Here is a 19,984-nt window from a genome sequence, read left to right on the forward strand (position 1 = left end):
TTTGCTGGGTGGTTGGTGTTAGGAAGGGCATCCAGCCCCCCCCCCCAAAAAAAAAATCCGTCCAAAACAGACACAGAAGTCTGGTGCAAGCTTCTGCCTGGCCAGCACTGAAGGTGGACGCTAAACAATGATGATGATGATGATATATATATATAATATCAAATGTGTGTAAAATATATTTGTTTTCCTTTTCTTTTTACCAGTTGTGGGTTTTGGGTATTTTTCCTTATGGATCTTCAGTACCAAGTTGGCAAAGTGACTCATGTCATTGACCCCAGCAACATTTGGCTACAGCTGTCAACAGGTTGGTCATTATTGTCTCATTTAATCTAATACCTGTTATTATCATTGCGACTTTGTGTGTGTATGTTTGTACCTGTGTGTGTGTGCATGTATACATATATGTTTGTGTGTTCTTTGCTTAAAATCTACTTTAGTCATTTTATCTTAAAACTTTTCTACTATAATAAGGTGAATTTAATTGAAGGAAAAAAAGTGTGTGTGTGTGTATTGATTCAACATTGGTCAGAGAACGAGAGAAATGTGTCGTCTGTTAAGTAGTAATGTTTTAGTTGTTTGTTTGTGTCTGTTTTTATTTGCTGGTAAGTCACGTGGTCTTTTAAGGCTTTAACAGGAAAAGAAAAGAGAAATAGAAATGGCTTTCTTGTGTTTGTTTTATGAAAATGAATGTCGATCGAAAGTTTGTTTAAATCAGACAACATATGTTTGTGCTACGACTTGCTTTATTTTCATTTCTGAGTTTCTTACGTTGCTTAAATGTTTGTTTAAAAAAAATATGGAAGGATGGCATCAGTAAAAATGTATTAAATTACATTTGAGAAATGAACTTGTTAAAACCATACATTGAATAGATCTGTCCATTGTCACGTCTTCCAAGCACCCTTGACATGGTTACTCAGCCTGCCAGAAATAAATCAAATCCTTTTTGAATCTCATCCTATTGTATGAGAGGAGGACATAACTGGGTAATGTGGTCCTCTTTTGCCTGTTTATAGGGAAAAGACTGGGTGGTCTTTGTTGGATTGCCTTTGATCATTGCTTTGCCGAATCAATGTTGGTCTGTGATGAAATTTGTTTGTCCATCATTGTTGATGACGACCAAGGATATCACACGGGGAAAGAAAGACTAAGCATTTTGCCCAGCGTGCTAACGCTTCTGCCATATCTGTGCCTATGTATCTGATAATTGGAAATTATTTTCCTTTTGTTGATAGCCGTATGACCAAATCCTTTACACTTGGCAAGCATTTTATTAGTTTATAGAGACAAGAGTGGCCATTTGCTGGAGCTGACTTGACCATGGTGCATTAATGAGGAGATGTCCTCAGTGTTGTCTCTACAAGATTGGGAGCCACCATTATTTGCAAACATTCTAATGACTCTTTGTTGAAAAATGGTGAATCCTTATTTTGCTGAGAAAAATGAAAAACTTTGTGTCCAAAGATCTTTTGATTTCTTATGAAATTATTGATGTTCATCACCATCTTGTTTTCAGAATTTCTATTTTATATTTGGGTTTAGTGAAGTTAACGAAAATCTTCATTTTTGAAGATCTGTTATCTCTTAAGAAATCATTGAAAATTTTTGTTATCCTCTTCGTCATTTATCAAATTTCTTTGTTTTTCCAGTTGAGTTTTGCGAACTTGAAACTGACATCCAAAAGTGTTTCCACAATGAAAAACCCGCCACACAAATCGGCATGGTCCAGCCCGAGCAGTTTGTTATTGCATATAGCTCTTCAGTTGAGAAATGGTTACGAGCTCGCATCTCAAGGGTTATGGGGTCAGTTGTCCAATTTTTTTATCCTTATCTCTTTCATTTTCTCTCTCTTCCTCTCTCTCTCACATGTAAAATACAGAGTTCACGTGTTTTTTTGAAGATCTCATTTGTAACCACATCTTGTAAACTCCATTGCTGATATCTTATTCGTTTCTTCCAGAGAAAAAGCTGATTTATTTTACTTGGACTATGGGTTTGCTGAGCAACGACCACTCAATAGAATATCAACTGAATTTCCTCCACGTTTCAGTGAACTAAACGCCCAAGCATTGCATTGTAGATTGTATGGTATTGAACCTGTGAGTTTACAGTTCTCTCTTTCTCTCTCTCTCTCTCTCTCTCTCTCTCTTAAAAAAAAAAAAATTTAATCCTGTTAGTCCCGTCAGAACTATTTTGTTTCCCATGTCTGGATACCCAACCACCAAATAATTGAACAAGTTTGTTTGTTTGATGGATTACCTGAGCGTCTGCTTGGATATCTGAGAGGCTACGAATGCTAGAAAGTACCTAATTGCTTTCAGTTAATAGTTTCAGTTGATTTTGAAAATAATGGAGAATTTAGTTGGAATACACTGGCTTTAAAAATGAAGAATTTAGTAAAATAAACCCTTTTGTCATATTTCTGTTGAAATACATTGCCTGTGTTCCAATTAATTTTGAAAATAAGAATTTTGTGAAACAATTTTGCCATTATTAATCTGGTGTTTTGGTACATAAATTAACATGCAGTTTTGATGCTGGGAGCCAGTCAGTCTGTTTTTATGTTCTGAGTTAAAATTCCGCCGAGGTCAACTTTGCTTTTCATCCTTTCAGAGTCGATAAATTAAGTACCAGTTGCATACTGCGGTCAATCTAATCGACTGGCCCCCTCCCCAAAAATTTTGGGTCTTGTGCCTAGAGTAGAAAAGAATTGCTGTCGAGGCAAAGGCAGTGAACTGGCAGAAACCGTAGCAAGCCAGGGGAAATGCTTAGAGGCATTTCGTCTGTCTTTACGTTCTGAGTTCAAATTCTGCCGAGGTCAACTTTGCTTTTCATCCTTTTGGAGGTGATAAATTAAGTACCAGTTGCATACTGGGGTCGATTTAATTGATTGGGCCCCCTCCCCCAAAATTTTAGGCCTTGTACCTAGAGTAGAAAAGAGTATATAATATGGCAGAAAAGAAAATGGAATGATCAGAGTTGTGGAGTTTTGGTCTCTCTTATGCCAAAGGCCAACTAAAAAAAGACTACATCAGCAACAACAACCACCACCATGACATTCGTAGAAATTATATTTAGTATTTTGAGTGTTACTTACATTGATTTGCTCCTTTTCATTCCAAGTGATTTGGGTTTTGTGATGTCTAACTGTATTGTTGGTTTTCTTTCCAGCTGGCCCCACCATCATGGATAAACCGTGCCGGGAAAGTACTGAGTAATGTGGTTTCTGGACAAAATTTTTACGTATTCTTCCATTGTTCCTCAGTTGGCAAATATGTTGTTTCACTCTACAATTAGTAAGTATTACCCCCTCCCCACCTCACCCCAACCCCAACCACTGAAACGAATTGTTCTGTTTATAATCCTTTTGTAGTACTATTTCTAATGAAACACACGGGCGAAATGCTCAGCAGGATTTCGTCTGTCCCTGGCAACTGGTGTCTACATATTCCTTTATTCTTTTATTCTTTTACTTGTTTCAGTCATTTGACTGTGGCCATGATGGAGCACTGCCTTTAGTTGAACAAATCGACCCCAGGACTTATTCTTTGTAAGCCTGGTACTTATTCTATTGGTCTCTTTTTCCCGAACTGCTAAGTTACGAGGTCATAAACACACCAACATTGGTTGTCAAGTGATGGTGGTGAGACAAACACAAGCACATACACAAATATATGCATATATGTATACATATGATGGGCTTCTTTCAGTTTCCGTCTACCAAATCCACTCACAATATGTTTACACGACAGGCTTCTTTCAGTTTCCATCTACCAAATCCAATGTGCTGTAATTTCAATTGTTATATTGTTTACTGGATTTATCACATGAGTGAGACGAAATTACTGGCAAGAGATGAGATGTGTAAACGAATCAGCTGCTCTCAACATTCTGCAAAGAGTTTTGCCACCGAAACCACTTTTTTTAAAGGGTAACGACAAAACATTCTAGAAACTCCATCATGCTAAAACTTCATGCTGACCACGTGAAACTATTGTGGTACACTCGTGATGTCTGATCGCATATCTAATGATTTGGTTTCAAATCACCGCTACAACCCGTTTTCAAAGAATCTTTTTAATTAAAATATTTCCTTTATTTTTATTTTTTAATTACAGTCAAACCCAGCGCAGTGTCATCCATGAATTGTTGGAGTCTGAAGTTTGTAAAGTAAGTACTGAATTGTATTTGATTTTCCTACTTTGTGTTTTGCCATTCTTACAGCTTAGGTAAACTTAGCCAGTGCATTTAGTCTCATAGTCAAGGACACAGTGAAACTGTTGAGAAATCAGCAATTTGTTGATTTACATGATTGTGACTCATTCAAATTATATTTCTGTGTCCTGTTGCCAACTGGATTCATTACAAAATTTTAGAGCAGAAAGTGCCTGGTCATAATTTTGCTCATTTGAACGAGACTGAATGTCTATGAATGTCTAACTTTTTATTAACTGACATAGTTTGTTCAGATTGCATATGTTTGATAGAGTAACTCTTCCACTTTACAAAAGTTTCTACTCAACATAGTCTCTGTCACAAGTGATACATTTACACCATCTTTGGACCCAACTCTCAAATCTTCTTTGAAGAAAATTCAGATGTGAACTGTTGTACCCACTTCTTCATAGCTGTTTTCACCTTGTCTGTGTCATTAAATCATTATCCCTAAAGACTGTCCTTCATCAAATCAAACTGGCACCAGCTTCTGGTTGTTCAGTGGATGGGGAACCACTGACCAATGTAATTTGCTGATTGCTTGGTCTATTGACCAAGACGTATGTGGTCCTGCATTGTCCTGGTGAATGTGGATCATTGTCAGCCTCTTATTCCATCTCTTCCTCCTAATGGCTTCTCTAAGCTTTTCAAGTGTCTCAGGGGACCACTTACTGTTCACAGGACAATCACATTCCAGGAAATCAAGTAAAAATGACCCTTGCTGTGTCTATTATGATATCCCCTGACCATTACTGTGTCCATTATGGTCAGCTAGAGTGTGATGCTAAGTGTAATTTATTCTTTCAGCCTGATGGGGAAGTTCCTATTGCAGAATATATTGCCTCTCCATCTAGTAAGTATCATTTTTACTTTTTCAGTCATGCTCTATTTTTGTCAATTTTCACTTCACTGATTTTGCATTTTTCATTTCTTCCATTTTATTTCTTTTTTATTTATTTATATATATATATTTTTTTCTTTTTAGTACCATACAACAATGACAATCGAGGTTTTCCTGCAGACCATTTCCACGCACCTAAAGCCTATTCTAAAGTGGCCGATACATGCAAATCTGAAGATTTTGATGCAGTTTCAAATAGCCGGCACCCTCACACTGGCATACACATTGACGACAAGAATTACTGGAATCAAACGCGAATTCCAAGTGCTGACCTCTCGGTGTTTGATGCGACGTCGGAACTGACTCCTGAGAAACTTGCCAACATGGACAAAATGCATCAGTTCCAGAAAGCTCAGCAGGAGGTTCAGAACCTTTTCAGTCACAATGCTGACTATATGTTCGCTTCAAATAGTGAGTGTAAGTTTAAGATTTTGTTGTTTTCGACAGAAATTTAATCAGTGAAACTGCAGCCTTTTATGAAGCAAAATTTTGATTCGTTAAGAAATTCCTGGTGTGTGTTTGTATATGCATGTGTATGCATATTTGTGTATGTATATGTATGTGTATACATATTATGTTTGTGTGTGTGTGCATATATGTATGTTTACATTTGTGCTTTTGCAAAAATCCCTTCCTCTATCAACATGCCATCTTCTGGCTTTGTGCCTTTGAAGTTGTTGTGATGGTATTATCCCTAGAGGCCTTCCTGTATCAGGAGGGCCACATCTCTATCATCCTCTCTACTCCTTTTTTTAAAAAAATCTTTGTATGCTAAGCATATGTCCCTTTTTCAATGTATACCGTGTATACTTACTGTCCCTTTTTGTAATCATTTCATTATATGTAAATCCCCACACTTTTTGTGTTTGTATTGTCCTTCTTATCATTCACCCTTGTGGCAAATAAATGAAATCATCATCATCATTATTATCATTGTTATTGTTGTTGTTGTTATTGCAGGTTCTCTCGACTGTAACTATTCTAACAGCAAGACACTCTCAGAGGTAATGAATGATGTCCAAAGCCAGATTCAGGAATTGTATACGGACAAGAAGTTTCAAACGGAGAATAATAATCCAAGAAATCTACGTTAGTAGCAGCTTTCCTTTATTACTTCAAAACCCTTTTCGTTTGACGCCTAAGTATGTGCTTTAACAACAGACGATAAAATATCTTCCCACAAGATGTATATGGTTTTTACATTACATCTCTGGAATGTTCCAGCAATATGTAGAGGGCTAGTTATGGGTAAGAGCAATGATGTCCTTGGATAAAATCTAGGTGTCAACAAGGATGAACTGGCTGATCTATTCAGGAAAACTTTCTGGCTAGGGACTGCTATGGATAACTTCCAGATATCCTTGACTTGCAACGCTACTGAGCAGGGGCACTGCTGGTTTGAGCTGAACTATACAGGCTGAGGGGTGCTGCTATATGGAACTGTCCAAGATGAGATCACAGCAACAAAACTGTACTGCTTGCATTTGTGTAGTCTCTGAGCATTGCTGACTTGTGGACATGAATGGTTGGTGTTGCTTGTAACCTGGACCTGGCTGTCAGCCAACCCCATCAAGAAGATTGCTTTGCTGCCTTCATTTTATAAGTTTGGGCAGGCTGTTTCCTTGTTTCTGGTTTCTGGTGGATGATGTTGAAAGGGTTGAGGTAAGACCCTTTCCTCCTCACTCAGTCCCTCATTCAGATTTACAAGTTCTACTTGGAAAGGAAAGTAAGAATGGAGAGGGAAGGGCTCTCCACCAGTGAATCTGTCAAACGGTAGGGGGTGACTGATGAAGTTGCTTTGAGTGAATAGAAATACTCTCAGCATTTGCCTGTAGATAGAACATCAGTTGGGTGAAGGTTTGTACCCTTGATGATCAGGGTAATCTTGAATCTGTGGAGTTCCTTCATTGGCCCTGGTTGGAGGCTCTCCTGCATCAGGATTACGTCATACATGTATTCGTATTCAAATTTGGTATACTATGTATACATTTTATTCCATTCCCCCCCCCCCTTTTTTTTACATCACCTAATTTTATGTAAACTTCATGTAAACTTACCTGTCTTATAAGGATTTTTCGTCTTGCCCCACCGAAAATTAAAGGCACCAAACTGATGGAATCATTGAATCATTTGCATGTTGGACAAAATGTGTCTTGCAGTATTTCTTCCAATACTTTATGTTCTGGGTTCAAATTCTGTGAAGGTCAGTTTTGCCCTCCATCCGTTCAGGAATTGATAAAATTAGAACTGGTTGAGCACTGGGGGGATTGATGTAACTGGTTTACTCTTCCTTCTAACAACTGCTGGTCTTGTGCCAAAATTTGAAACCATTATTATTATTATTATTAATATTATTATTATTATTGTTATTAATTAATTAATCTATTTATTTTTCTGTAGCATCAACTCGGTTTGATTCAACTCCTATATCACATCCACCAGCACGGAGTCAGGATATTTGGACAACTAAGACCCGTTCGGTGCCTCCTGGTTTCCAACCTCTCGGTTCTACTGAAACCTCAAACAACTGTCCTCGGAGAAATTTCGATGACTTCACTACTTGGAGCCCATCATTCGAACCTCGGTATGTTAAGACGACGCAGTTTGAACAGAAAGTCGTGTTGTTGATATTGTTGTTTTTGTCATCTTGTAGACCTCAGGACTCAATGGTAAGTTATTGAGGCAAGTGCTAAACCCATCATATATAGGCCTACATCATTAGATGGGTATCCCTCATCATCATTTAATGTTTGTCTTCCATAGGATCCAATCAGCATCGAGGTCCAGTGTTGCTTTGACATGGTTTCTGCAGTTGGCTGCCCTTTCTAATGCCAGCACCCCCTTTACAGCATGTATGGGTACTTTTTTTTTTTTTTTTTTTTTGCACGACACCAGCGCTAGTGAGGTTGCCAAGTAACTTGCGAGACAAAAAATGACTTCCTTGACTAAATACAGTTGTTGTAGAGAGGAAAGCTTCATGTTGGATGTTGAGAAGCTAAAGTACGACAGAGGGACAGATACCGGTGTCTTGTCCCCTGTTAAAATTGGTTCAGTTTTTTCGTAACTAAGAGACTGAAGTTAAATAATAATTTTTTTCCTCACCAACTTCTCTTTACTTTCAGCCAACAACCATCGTTAAGTCCAAACTATTTGAAGCTGGTGAAACCTAGTACTGTATTGGTGCCACCTTCAATGTTCAACAGTTGTTCAAAGACGGAACCACCAAAACCTAATTTACCCAGGTAAACCCCGTCAAATTCTTTTCTTCACACATATTTCTTTTTCAGCTGAGGCGTTTCCAACATGATGGGTTCCTTCTGCTTACTGCTCTTGTTAATAAATGCTTGATTAGTTTCTTATAATAATTATGTATAGATATTAAATTTCATCATCATCATCATCATTTAACGTCAATGCTGGCATGTGTTATTAACTAATGTATATTTCTGATAGGGTGATGAGCTGGCAGAATTCTTAGCACGCCAGGCAAAATGCATTTCAACATTTTGTCTGTTTTTATATTCTGAGTTCAAATTCCACTGGGATTGACTTTGCTTTTCATCCTTCTGGGGGTCAATAAAATAAGTACTAGTGGAACCCTGGGGGTTGATGTAATTGACATATCTCCTCTCCTGAAATTACTGGCTTTGTGCTAAAATTTGAAGCCAATATATATATATATATGATAAACTTATATTCATGTACAAGCATGGATGTGTGGTTAAGAAGTATGCTTTACAACCACGTAGTTTCAGGTTCAATTCTACCATGTGACACCTTAAGCTAGTATCTTCTATAGCTCTGAGATTTGAGGGTGATTTGGTAGATAGAAACTGTTGTGTGTGTATAAGTATATTTAAAAAAAATTCCAACAAATTAAAAAAAAATATACTATAAGGAAATAATGATTAAAAAATTTTTCTTAATTTTTGTAGGAATAACTGGTCAACTTCATGGGGATCAAATTGCAGCCATTCTGTAATTGATACTAATTTAACAGAATTAGCTCAGAAACTCCAGCAGGTAAGATGTCTTATTTTTGTGAATTGTTTCTTGAATAAGGTCTCTATGTTTAAATTGTAACTTAAAGATGGTGGTTGGTGCAATTATTAGATTAATATTATTAGAATGTTGTTACTATTGTTCCTGCTGTAGCTATTGTTGTTAAAGCGTTGAGCTGCATCATTCAGAAGTTCCATGGTTCCCAAAATTCACCAGCATTAATTCTGACATGCCCCTGCACCACCACCATCATCATTTAACATCTGTTGTCCATGCTGGCATGGGTTGGACGGTTTGACCAGGGCTAGTAAGCTGGAAGGCTGTACCAGATTCCAGTCTGTTTTGGCATGGTTTTCTGCAGCTGGATGCCCTTCCTAACGCCAACCACTCCGAGAGTGTAATGGGTTCTTTTACGTGCCACTGACACGGGTGCCATTTGTGCGACACCAGTATCTGCCACAACTCTAATTTTACTTGGCCTGATGGGTCTTCTTTGCAAGCACGACATAATGCCAAAGGTCTCGGTCATTGCTTCCGTGAGGCCCAACACTTGAAAGGAACTTGGCCACTTTGCCTCTGTGAGGCCCACTGCTTGAAAGGAACTTGACTACTTTGCCTCTGTGAGGCCCACTGCTTGAAAGGAACTTGACCACTTTGCCTCTGTGAGGCCCAACATGACTCTTTTTTGTCTTATTGCATTTTATTCTGCACACTCTGCGTATATCTCTTGCTATCATTGCCATTTTTCTTTACTTGCATGTCTGTTTTCCATTCCCTCTTTTAACCTTTTCTGACCAGTCGTAGTGCACCTGAACACTACATGCAATTAGTTCGTTATTATATTGTTAATTGCCATCTTATTGTCTTTATTCTTCTCGGTGTTATTTCAGGTCCTTCCTTCAGCTCATTCCAATGTACACTGGCCACAGCTCTACTGGGAAATGGATCAGCTCTTCCTTGATTTCAGTAACTCTTCTCATACTTTTACCTTTCATGTGAAACGCTTGTATTAATGTTGACACATTTCGTTTGTCTCTGTTTCTGCCTTCATCCCAAATGAGTTTCCAAGAGAATATGCGTGTGTGTGTGTGTGTGTGTGTGTGTGTGTGTGTGTGTGTATGTGTGTGTGTGTGTGTGTGTGCATGTGCATGTGTTTTTGTTTGAATGCATGTGACCATTGTAGACAAGTGTTGCCATCATACAAGCAGCGTCTTTTGTTTCTAATCTTGTGTGAAAACATGTCTGGTCATGGGGAAGACGTTAAACGATGATAATGATGATTAGAAACTGGTGAGGGTTGGCAGTAGGAAGAGCACCAATGAGAAAATCTACCCTCAGTGAATTGTGTTTCACATATACAATAATGGAGAAGTGAATGTTAAAACAATGGTGAATTTATATTTATGTGTGTGTACATGTACAGTATGTATGTATGGTACGTACGCATGTGTGTATGGTACATATGTATGTATGGTATGTGTGCCTGTTTCTCAACTGGGAAAATGTTTTCTACTGTAGCTGACCAAAGCTTTGTGAGTGTGTTTGGTAGCTGGAAACAGAAGCCCATCATGTGTGTCTCCTTGTCTTGACGTGTGATTTTTTTTGTCAATGAATGTCATTCATTTCCAATATTCTGCAAAAGCCAATTCTGGTTATGGGGAAATTATTTTGCTTAGAAAGAGGTGAAGGTTGGCAACAAGGAGGGCATGAAACCATGCCAAAGCAGACATATGATCACAATTCAGTCCTGGGATTCTATCAACCCTACATACTTATATTAACATGGGACATTTACGTTAAATGATGATGTTGATGCATACATCTAGACACACATATATGCATATATACTCTGTACAGCTGTGTCTAACGCTCACAGTTGTACAGAGTAAATATCAAATAGTCATCTTCACTCCTAGTTATATCATGGCACTCCGTTGGTGACGACGACGAGGGTTCCAAGTGATCTAATCAACGGAACAGCCTGCTCGTGAAATTAACGAGCACTCTACAAACATTTGTACCCTTAGCGTAGTTCTTGGGGAGATTCAGCGTGACGAAGGGTGTGACAAGGCTGGTCCTTTGAAATACAGGAAGAAAGATTGAGAGAAAGAGTACAGAAGGGTTCGCCACCACCTCCTGCTGGAGCCTCATGGAGATTTAGGTGTTTTTGCTTAATAAACACTCACAACGCCCGGTTTGGAAATTGAAACTGCGATCCTATGACCGCGAGTCCACTGCCCTAACCACTGGACCATTGCGCCTCCACCCTAGTTATATAATGTAGGCTGTAATATCAATATACAGAATACTTTATAGAACATGCATAACACAGTGACCTCCCTTCGTTGCCAAATGCAGCAGGTTGGTACATTGACTCGAGGAAATTTGAGGGTTAAATGCAGCAGACAAAATAGACATGCAGCTGTTGTTGCTAAACTCCATATTGGCAGACCTATCATGAAAGGGTTTCTAATTGGAACCAGCCCAATTTTTGTCTTTTTTCCCCTCCTAGTAAAGTGTACCTAAGACTACATTTACCAATATGCTTTTTTTTTTTTTTTTTTTGAAAGGGTTGAGAGATTTGAGTGAGATTTTGTTACTATTTTTAGCAGGTGAAATGACTGCTTAAAGGTTTCTATATAGGCTCAATAGATGTGTAACCCCCACCCCGAAAAAAAAGACCCCAACACATTCAGAGTGCCAGATATGCACAATTGGTTTCAGTGGTTCCCACATTAGTATCTAAGATGTGTACTGCAGCATAAAAGCCATATTGCTTGTCTGAACTGTACTTCTTTCTTATTTATCGAAGACGTAATATAAGACTTCAGTTAATTGTTCCCTTTGATTTTGTTTCAGGAGAACTGTCCAGCACCCAGAAACTGAACCTTATTCTGAAGACCGTCTTAACACAAGCGATTCAAGAACCCAACTTCTTTAATAATGCCATCACTCTAATATTTTATTTTCGAGGTGAGTTTCTTTAGAACATACTTCAAGAAAGACTATTTAACCTGATAAAGTAAACTTTTAGCCTTTGCTCTCTCTCTCTCTCTCCAAACCACTTTCCTTCTGTGTCCTCTCCTTGTCTTGTCTATTACTACTACTACTACTACTACTACTACTACTACAATGGAGTCTGATTTTCTAAATTTGATGGCCATATACCATTTCTAACGAAACCCTATCAGCCTCATGTCTTCTCTTCTCCTTACACTTACTGTTTCTCCCCTAGACCTTTCACTAACCTATTCCCCCTCCCCTCAATCCTTCTCCAGAACTGTCCGCTGAGTACATATTTCCATGGCACCAGCATTATAGAGGCTAAATGAGTTTTCTTGTCCCTGTTTAATCTACCAGCCATTTTACAAAGTGATCTTTGTGCTTTTGTTTTTTGTTTTCATGGCACCACCATTAGAGAGGTCACCTTACAACTGAAAGGGAGACAGGGTGAGATAGAGAGAGAGAGAGAGTGAGGAGGGGAAGTGTAGCGGTGTGTTATACATGTTTTTAATTTGTCTTCTTTTCATTTTCAGATCATAACAGTTTTGAGAATAGTCTGCGCACAACTATCACAGATTTAGAGATTGATCATATTAAGGTTGGTAATCTTTTTCTTATTTCTACTTTTAGAAAATATCAGACCTGAATGGTGTATTTTTCTATGAAACCCTACCTTTTGTTAGGTCTTCATTTTAAAATTACTTAAAAATTCAAGTAGCATTTTTGTTTGTTTTTTCTTTTGTTCTTTGTATTTTACCGTTGTGACAAAATACCAAGCACAATTCCTTCTTATATGGTGTGCGTTTTGTAAAGTTGTAGTTAACTGGAATGCTTCGGATATCAAACACAAGTCAATGAGCAAAATACTCCTTCGATGTGTTTCCTGCTCATTAAAACTGCACACATCTATATTTAATACTTTCATTATCATTTTTCTGTTGAAAGACAAGTGCCGGCATGACTGTGCAGTAAGAAGTTTGATGATGATGATGATGATCCTGCCACTTCATTGTATTTGTCTTTGTAATAATTCCGTCCAAAACTTACACTATTGTTGTTGTTGTTGCTTACCAGCCGGAAAGTTTGACTGCTGAGACCTTTGCAGACCTGTTGGGCCATATTTTTGTTGAAATCTGCTCCCGAAACTCTCAGTAAGACAACTTTATTCATCTGTTTTCATTTTTAATATTTTCATTTGGATTCTTTTTCTCTCATTATACCTGGTTGCTTGAAGCCACTGACATTTTGCATGAGGCTCTACATGGTAACATGAAGCTATTGAAAATAAATAAATAAATAAATTAATTAATAATAATAATAATAATACAAATCATCTTTTCTACTATAGGCACAAGGCCTGAAATTTTAGGGGTGGGGGCTAATCGATTACATTGACCCTAATGCATAACTGGTACTTATTTCATCAATCTCTTTTTTTTTTCTCTTCCTGTCTTTTCTTTCAGAAGATGTTCTTTCACACCATTTAGGACAATTCTCACCAAATGGTTGAACTTCTCCAATGTAAGTTGAAGCATATTTTGGTATTACTATTGAATGCTGGGGAATGTTTATTGTATTTTATTCTTACAAAACTTATTGTTTTTATGTTGGAATTACTGGACCACATTCCATCCCATATTTTTCTTTCAAACAGTGTATTTAGCACTATGCTATTGAATATGACTCTCTTCTTATTTTATAGTCATCTGAGTATGATTTGAAGGAGGTTAGACTGCTATTTCTAGCAGAGAAAGCAACCTTGTTGGTTTACTGTTTTAGTGTTGTTCTTTACCCCTACTGCATCATGGACATCATTGTCATCATTTTTACATCTGCTTTTCCATACTTGCTTGATGGAATTTGTCAAATCATATTTTCTATAGCTGGATGCTCTTGCTGTCATTAAACCTCACCTGTTTCCAAGCAAGCAGGGATGTGCCGCCTGGCAAGGTAGACAGTGCCTATCCTGAATGAAATAGATCGATACCAACATTTTCCTTTTATGGCAAAATATGCATATAATTCAATAAAACTATGAAGGTGATTCTGATTATTATGCATAAAATACAAAATATTTTATTTTTTGTAGATTAAGTGGCTGCTGTTTCTAGTTAGGCTTACAAAGAATAAGTTGTGGGGGTGATTTCTTCAACTAAAAAACCCTTCAAGGCTCTGCTTCAGCATGGCCACAGTCAAAAGAATAAAAGAGAGGAAGAAAAAAGCCAAAATCAGAGTAAATTTCTTAACTCTTGGATTTCAAATTTAAATGATTTATTTTTCTCTCTTTTCTCTTTTTTCTTCTTTTTGCAGCCCAACAATTCTCCACAAAGTGACTGTCATTTGTGTAATCTCTACCAGCATTCATTCCTCGATTTTTGGACAGTTGCTGGTCTCAGTTGTTTGCAGAATCTGTCTTCAGAATTCACGGGTTTTCTCAGGAGAGAGATGAAGTCAATGATCCTTAGTACCAGTGTGGAATTGTAAGTAAAGAAAATACATTAAAATGGAATAGTTTTGGTGAAGTGTTGTGTGATGTTACTTTTAAGAGACTAATTGTGCAAGGTTGGAACAATGCGAGAGGATATAGAGTCAACAACAAAAGGAAAAACAAAACATAGTGGAATGTTTATGAATTGGCATCCGAGATTTTAATAGAAGACTTACATAAACACACACACACGCATGTATGAGACAAAGAGCTGTAGGCCGTCTGACAGAACCCAAACCCTGTCTATCACATTACATGTGTATTTGTTGCATTCTGTTCATGTTTATAATGTTACACACACACACACATGCACATAAAATGTGCATCTGTGTGTGTGTGTGTGTGTGTGTGTGTGTATATATATATATATATATATATATATATATATATATATATATATATATATACATACATATGTGTGTGTCTTAAGGAGAATTCAAAGAGGTCCAACATCATCATCATCATTGTCGTTTGACGTCCGCTTTTCATGCTAGCATGGGTTGGACGATTTAATTGAGGACTGGTGAAACTAGATGGCAACACCAGGCTCCAATCTGATTTGGCAGAGTTTCTACAGCTGGATGCCCTTCCTAACGCCAACCACTCCGAGAGTGTAGTGGGTGCTTTTGGATTGATGTATATCAGTTCATAAATATACCAATGTATCAGTCATTAAAATATTAAAACACATAAAAAATCTATGAGTACATAAATATATAAAAAAATTAATATACATTTATAGATAAATGAATGGGATTAAGTTATAAAAGTGTAGATGTGGGCAATGTGTAGATGTGTATACAATACACAAAGAAATCTTACTATATATATATCAGTGAATCATTTTATATATCTTATTCAATGTGTGTCTATTAATTCCTTTTCTTTTTTTTCCCATCAAAGTGCGGTGCGGTCAAGGTTGTTTTCCATCTTTGTGGAACAAGAACAGATGCTGTACAGTCAGGAACAGAAATCAGTTCAAACAGTTGGAGTCCAGACAGACATTCCAACTGTACCAGAAAAGGCTGATATTGGTAGGTAAACCCCAGCACAATGATTCCATTCACTAATCGTGGTTCCTTCAGTCCTCCTCTTCTCCCAAATTCATTACTGGTATACTTGCTATACCCATGAGTTGTTTAAGATGGTATTGTAGTACGCCATTCTGGAGCTGTTGTCTTCCTGCAACATGCTGTAAATGTTGTTATTGTGCAGTAGCAACCACAGACCCTCCCTGAACATACAGACCTGTTGTAGGTAAGTAGTCATCCGAACAATCAGATACATTGCTTCCCAGTCATTTGATCATGGATTCAGTCCCACTGTGTGGCCCCTTCGTTAAGTGTCTTCTAGTGTAGCCTCAGGTTGACCAAAGCCTTGTAAGTGGATTTGGCACATAGAAATTGGAAGGAGCTCAACGTGTGTGTATGTGTGTGTACTCATGGTTGTATATATATATTTGATATTTGTAACTGAAAACAAAACTGAAAAATGCAATTCCTGTAAATGTTTATACTTCATAAACACTTCCATTTTCTTATATTCTTTCTTCTTTTCCGTTCTTTTATTACAGATCCTGTGCAATTGTCACCTGATCACAATATTCCAATGTACCAGCAGAATGGAGACACGTCAGCTGTTGATTCCTGGACCCAGCCTAATTTCTCTGAGCCAGCAGACATCATTGACAACGTGGAGCCAGATTATAACTCCAGCCAAAATGCGCCTTTAGAACATCAGTTCAGTGCCCTTTACAGCAGGGATAACCCAGCCTCCCCTCCTCTGACTCCGCCATTGGATTCAACTCGATGTTGTTCAACTGAACTCTTACAATCGTCTGAGTTTCCATGTGCTGCTTCGCCTCCGCGGTCAGCATCACCAGAACCAGAACCAGAGCCGGAAGAAGAGAACGACTCCCCACCTCTCAACTCTGATGATTTGGAGGTCCTGCCAGAGAGGGTCTCTCACCAGGAGAAATATCTCTCACAACGGTACAGTTCCGATTTGGAATTGAAACGACCGTCTGCGATGTCTCTGAACTTGTTTGAACCTTACTTCCTTGAAAAGACCCTTGAGTCAGCATCGGCCCCTTGTCCCTCTCCACCTCAACCACCTCCTCAAATCGAAGAAGAAAAAGAACTACCCAACATGGTAGAAGAGGTCGAGGAGAAACAAGCAAATTCAGAATTGTTGCGAGGGAGCTATGCTGCTCGAGTGGCTGATTCATCTGGTGATGGCCCTAATAGGAATGCCAACAGCCGGACTTCCAACCGAAATAATCCATTATTTGACTATCCCGATGATCACATTGCTGCTATACGAAATAATGCTAGGGATATCGGTAATGGCAAAATTCGATTTGTTGCTAAGCGACTGGTTCCTGAGAAAGGGACCACAGTTATGAACACGTCCTGCAATTATGAACTACGGGGTAAAAAAAATGGCACTTTCCCATCTTTCTCCTCTACTAATGCGACACCCTTAACTTCCTCTTGTGTGTCCTCACAAACTTCAAAAGGAAGGGCTTCTTCTAGCACTAAAAAGACACTGTCAGGGAACAAGCCTGCTAGCAATATGTCACAGGAGCACATGACAAAGTCAGTGCATCTCTCTAGTTTACGCACAAATTCGGAATCAGACACACGAACTTCCACTGCCGATGTTAGGTATGCGAACACAGATGCCAAAGCTGGCAGCATGCACTCTCAGCCCGAGCCCAGCTTGAAGCTGAATTCACGGTCAGTGGGTAGGACTCAAAGTTGTAGTCAGGAAATACCGTGTTACCAGTGTACTATATGTGGTAGGGAAGGGCATCAGAGTCACCAATGCCCCAACCATTCCAAGTATTTTTTTATGTAACTGCTGTTCACATTCAGTGTTGGTCCCTGGCGACTATTGTTTGGTATTTTTGAAAGGTTTCATCTGTCTATCAATCCGCATTGCATTTGATACTGATGGATAATCAATCACTTTCAATCGATCACTAAAATCTCTTGCACTGCATCATCAATTCTTCATCATCTGTGTGTGCATGTGTGTATGTATGTATGCACGCATGAAAGTATGTTCATGTATGTTTCATGTATGTTTATTTTCCAATACACCTTGGCTATCAGTTTTGTATAGTAAGAAATAATAACACCCATCAAAAGATACTTGGGGAGACCTTTAACTCTAAGTAATATTCTAAGTTCTGTTGTAATGTAGAGCAAGAGATGAAAGCTCCCGGCAAGTCAAGACCTCATTTCTTGGTTGAAGTCAGTTCTCCTCACATCACTAAGGGAAAGTATGAATGCCACACACCCCGTTACCCAGCTACTAAAATAGGGCTTTATTAGCCTAGTTAAATTTGATAATCTAGGACCCGCTTCTAATAGTATTCACTCTAATTTTCACTTGCTTTCTTCTTACTCTTTGTTATCTTCAAATAATGATACATCATGCTTTCTTTTTCTTTGTTTTATTTATTTTCTAGTAGCAAAAATGGCTATTAAAACTTGGTAATTGCTATTGTTAATTAATATTTCACTTATTACCTTAGACAGATGTAAGCGGTTTTTGGTTTCTGTCTGGATACAAGCCCGTTGTGTTACATTCAAAATGAAGTTTCTTTTTTAAGCTCTTATATTTTTTGTAATAGAAGTTATTTTCTTCTTCAGACTATTATAGAACTTGTTGCAAAGTTGTATAAAATCCTAAAAACAAATAATGCATGTATGTGCATACACACACACAGTTTCAGTAGCTATATAACATTACCCAGGTTAACAATATAATCTTAATTCCCTAGTATTTTGAGTTCAAGTCACACCAAGGTCATGTTTGCCTTTCATTTTTTGGAGGTCTCCTATGAAACAAATAGTGTTCTAGAAGTAGTGTTGCTCAAAGTGACTCGTGAAGGGGTACTATACTGTGACTACAGTCCAGTGATTGAAAGTAGTGGAGAATTTTTAACCCTTGAGCATTTAAACTGGCTATATCTGGCCAAAATATTCTTTATGTTCAAATCGGCCAGATCTGGCATCTCACACCTACCCTGGAATGTCGTTTTAATTCAAAATGATGTGAATAAATAAGCAGTACATGTGACAGAGTAATCTGAATGCTAAAAGTTTAAGAAATATATGAAAATATTCGGCTGCTGAGTAATATTCTGTGGGTGTATGTTTTAGATAAGCACCGGAACAATGTATGGCGAATGTTCGTCATTGTTGTATTGATGTCCAGTTTCCCTTGCTGGCATGGGTTGGACTGAGTTTATTGAAGCTGAGTTTCCATGACCAGATGTTCTTCCTGTCACTTGTCTTTAAGCAAAGTAATATACCCCCTCCCCCACCCATGGCCAGACTTGGTATATATATATATATATATATATGTGTGTGTGTGTGTGTGTGTGTGGCACGTAAAAAGCACCCACTACACTCTTGGAGTGGTTGGCATTAGGAAGAGCATCCAACTGTAGAAATCATGCCAAATCAGATTGGAGCCTGGTGCAGCCTCCTGGTCTGCCAGTCTTCAGTCAAACCGTCCAACCCATGCCAGCATGGAAAGCAGACGTTAAACGATGATGAGGTGTGTGTGTGATGGACTTCTTTCAATTTCCATCTATCACATTATTCACCAGACTTTGCTCAGACTGGGATCATAGTAGAAGACATCTGACCAAGGTGCAACACAGTGGAACTGAACTCCAAATCCTGTAGTTGTAAAGCAAACTTCTTAACCACACAGCCACACCTGTGTCTATAATAAATATCATTTCAGTCTATGAGCTTCTGGTTGTTTGCCTGCTCATCGAATTAGCATGTGAAGTGGCCGAGTGTTCCACAGACACTTGTACTGTTAATGTAATACTCAGGTTGAATCAATGTGGCATAAGTATGACAATGCTGGACTTTTGAATCATGAATACTGTTTCTTCCACTGAGCTTCCAGTACCATCTGTCCAATTTCACTTACAAAGTTTGGGTTGACTTGAAGCTATGGTAAAGGCATTTGTCCAAGAAGATGCTATGATGCAGTGAGATTGAACTTCTTAATTGCTTAAACACACTGAAATAATTTTCTCTAGAAACATCAATGTTTAGTTAACCCCATATTTTATGGCAAACCCCTAACAGCTTTTGTTCTCTTCTTGCTTCTTCATTTATCATGCTATGTACAGTTTAGCGAACTTCATTTCCCATCGTTTCTTTTAATTTCATTGGGTTTAATCAGCAGGAACGAACTGTACCTTTGACCTCTGCAGACCTTCCACACTCTGCTTTCAAAGCTAGTGTGATCAATATGTCTGGTGTTAGGTTTCAGCATCTGAAGCTAGATGTCTGCAGCAAAAATATGGGTACACAGAGATTGTGCAAAGTTTTAGGGAGTTC

At 38.2% G+C, this 19,984-nt stretch overlaps 1 protein-coding gene across 3 annotated transcripts; it reads left to right on the forward strand.

The window, feature by feature from the left end:
• Nucleotides 1-205: 205 nt before the first annotated feature.
• LOC106867702 (uncharacterized) lies at nucleotides 206-18,707 on the forward strand. Of its 3 annotated transcripts, none has more exons than XM_014912660.2 (19): nucleotides 206-304; nucleotides 1,650-1,803; nucleotides 1,961-2,099; nucleotides 3,172-3,296; nucleotides 4,119-4,170; nucleotides 5,023-5,068; nucleotides 5,201-5,533; nucleotides 6,077-6,205; nucleotides 7,517-7,700; nucleotides 8,239-8,358; nucleotides 9,052-9,139; nucleotides 10,009-10,084; nucleotides 11,978-12,091; nucleotides 12,655-12,719; nucleotides 13,196-13,272; nucleotides 13,585-13,642; nucleotides 14,432-14,601; nucleotides 15,513-15,643; nucleotides 16,183-18,707. In XM_014912660.2, the coding sequence occupies exons 1-19, from the start codon at nucleotides 229-231 to the stop codon at nucleotides 17,466-17,468; spliced, it is 3,423 nt and encodes a 1,140-aa protein (XP_014768146.1). In that variant the 5' UTR covers nucleotides 206-228; the 3' UTR covers nucleotides 17,469-18,707. The 3 variants fall into 3 exon arrangements, with proteins under 3 accessions (XP_014768146.1, XP_014768147.1, XP_014768148.1); XM_014912661.2 differs by having other exon boundaries at nucleotides 13,588-13,642; XM_014912662.2 differs by having other exon boundaries at nucleotides 5,201-5,527.
• The last annotated feature ends 1,277 nt before the right edge of the window (nucleotides 18,708-19,984 follow it).

The sequence above is a fragment of the Octopus bimaculoides genome, chromosome 14 (genome assembly GCF_001194135.2).
Source record: "Octopus bimaculoides isolate UCB-OBI-ISO-001 chromosome 14, ASM119413v2, whole genome shotgun sequence".
Taxonomy (NCBI): Eukaryota; Metazoa; Mollusca; class Cephalopoda; order Octopoda; family Octopodidae; genus Octopus; species Octopus bimaculoides.

Bases quoted from the DNA above. Each gene is read 5' to 3' on its own strand.
- LOC106867702 (XM_014912660.2), top strand. From the start codon at position 229: ATGGATCTTCAGTACCAAGTTGGCAAAGTGACTCATGTCATTGACCCC. The intron at 305-1,649 runs GTTGGTCATTAT...TTGTTTTTCCAG, and splicing joins TTGGCTACAGCTGTCAACAG to TTGAGTTTTGCGAACTTGAA. The intron at 9,140-10,008 runs GTAAGATGTCTT...GTGTTATTTCAG, and splicing joins TAGCTCAGAAACTCCAGCAG to GTCCTTCCTTCAGCTCATTC.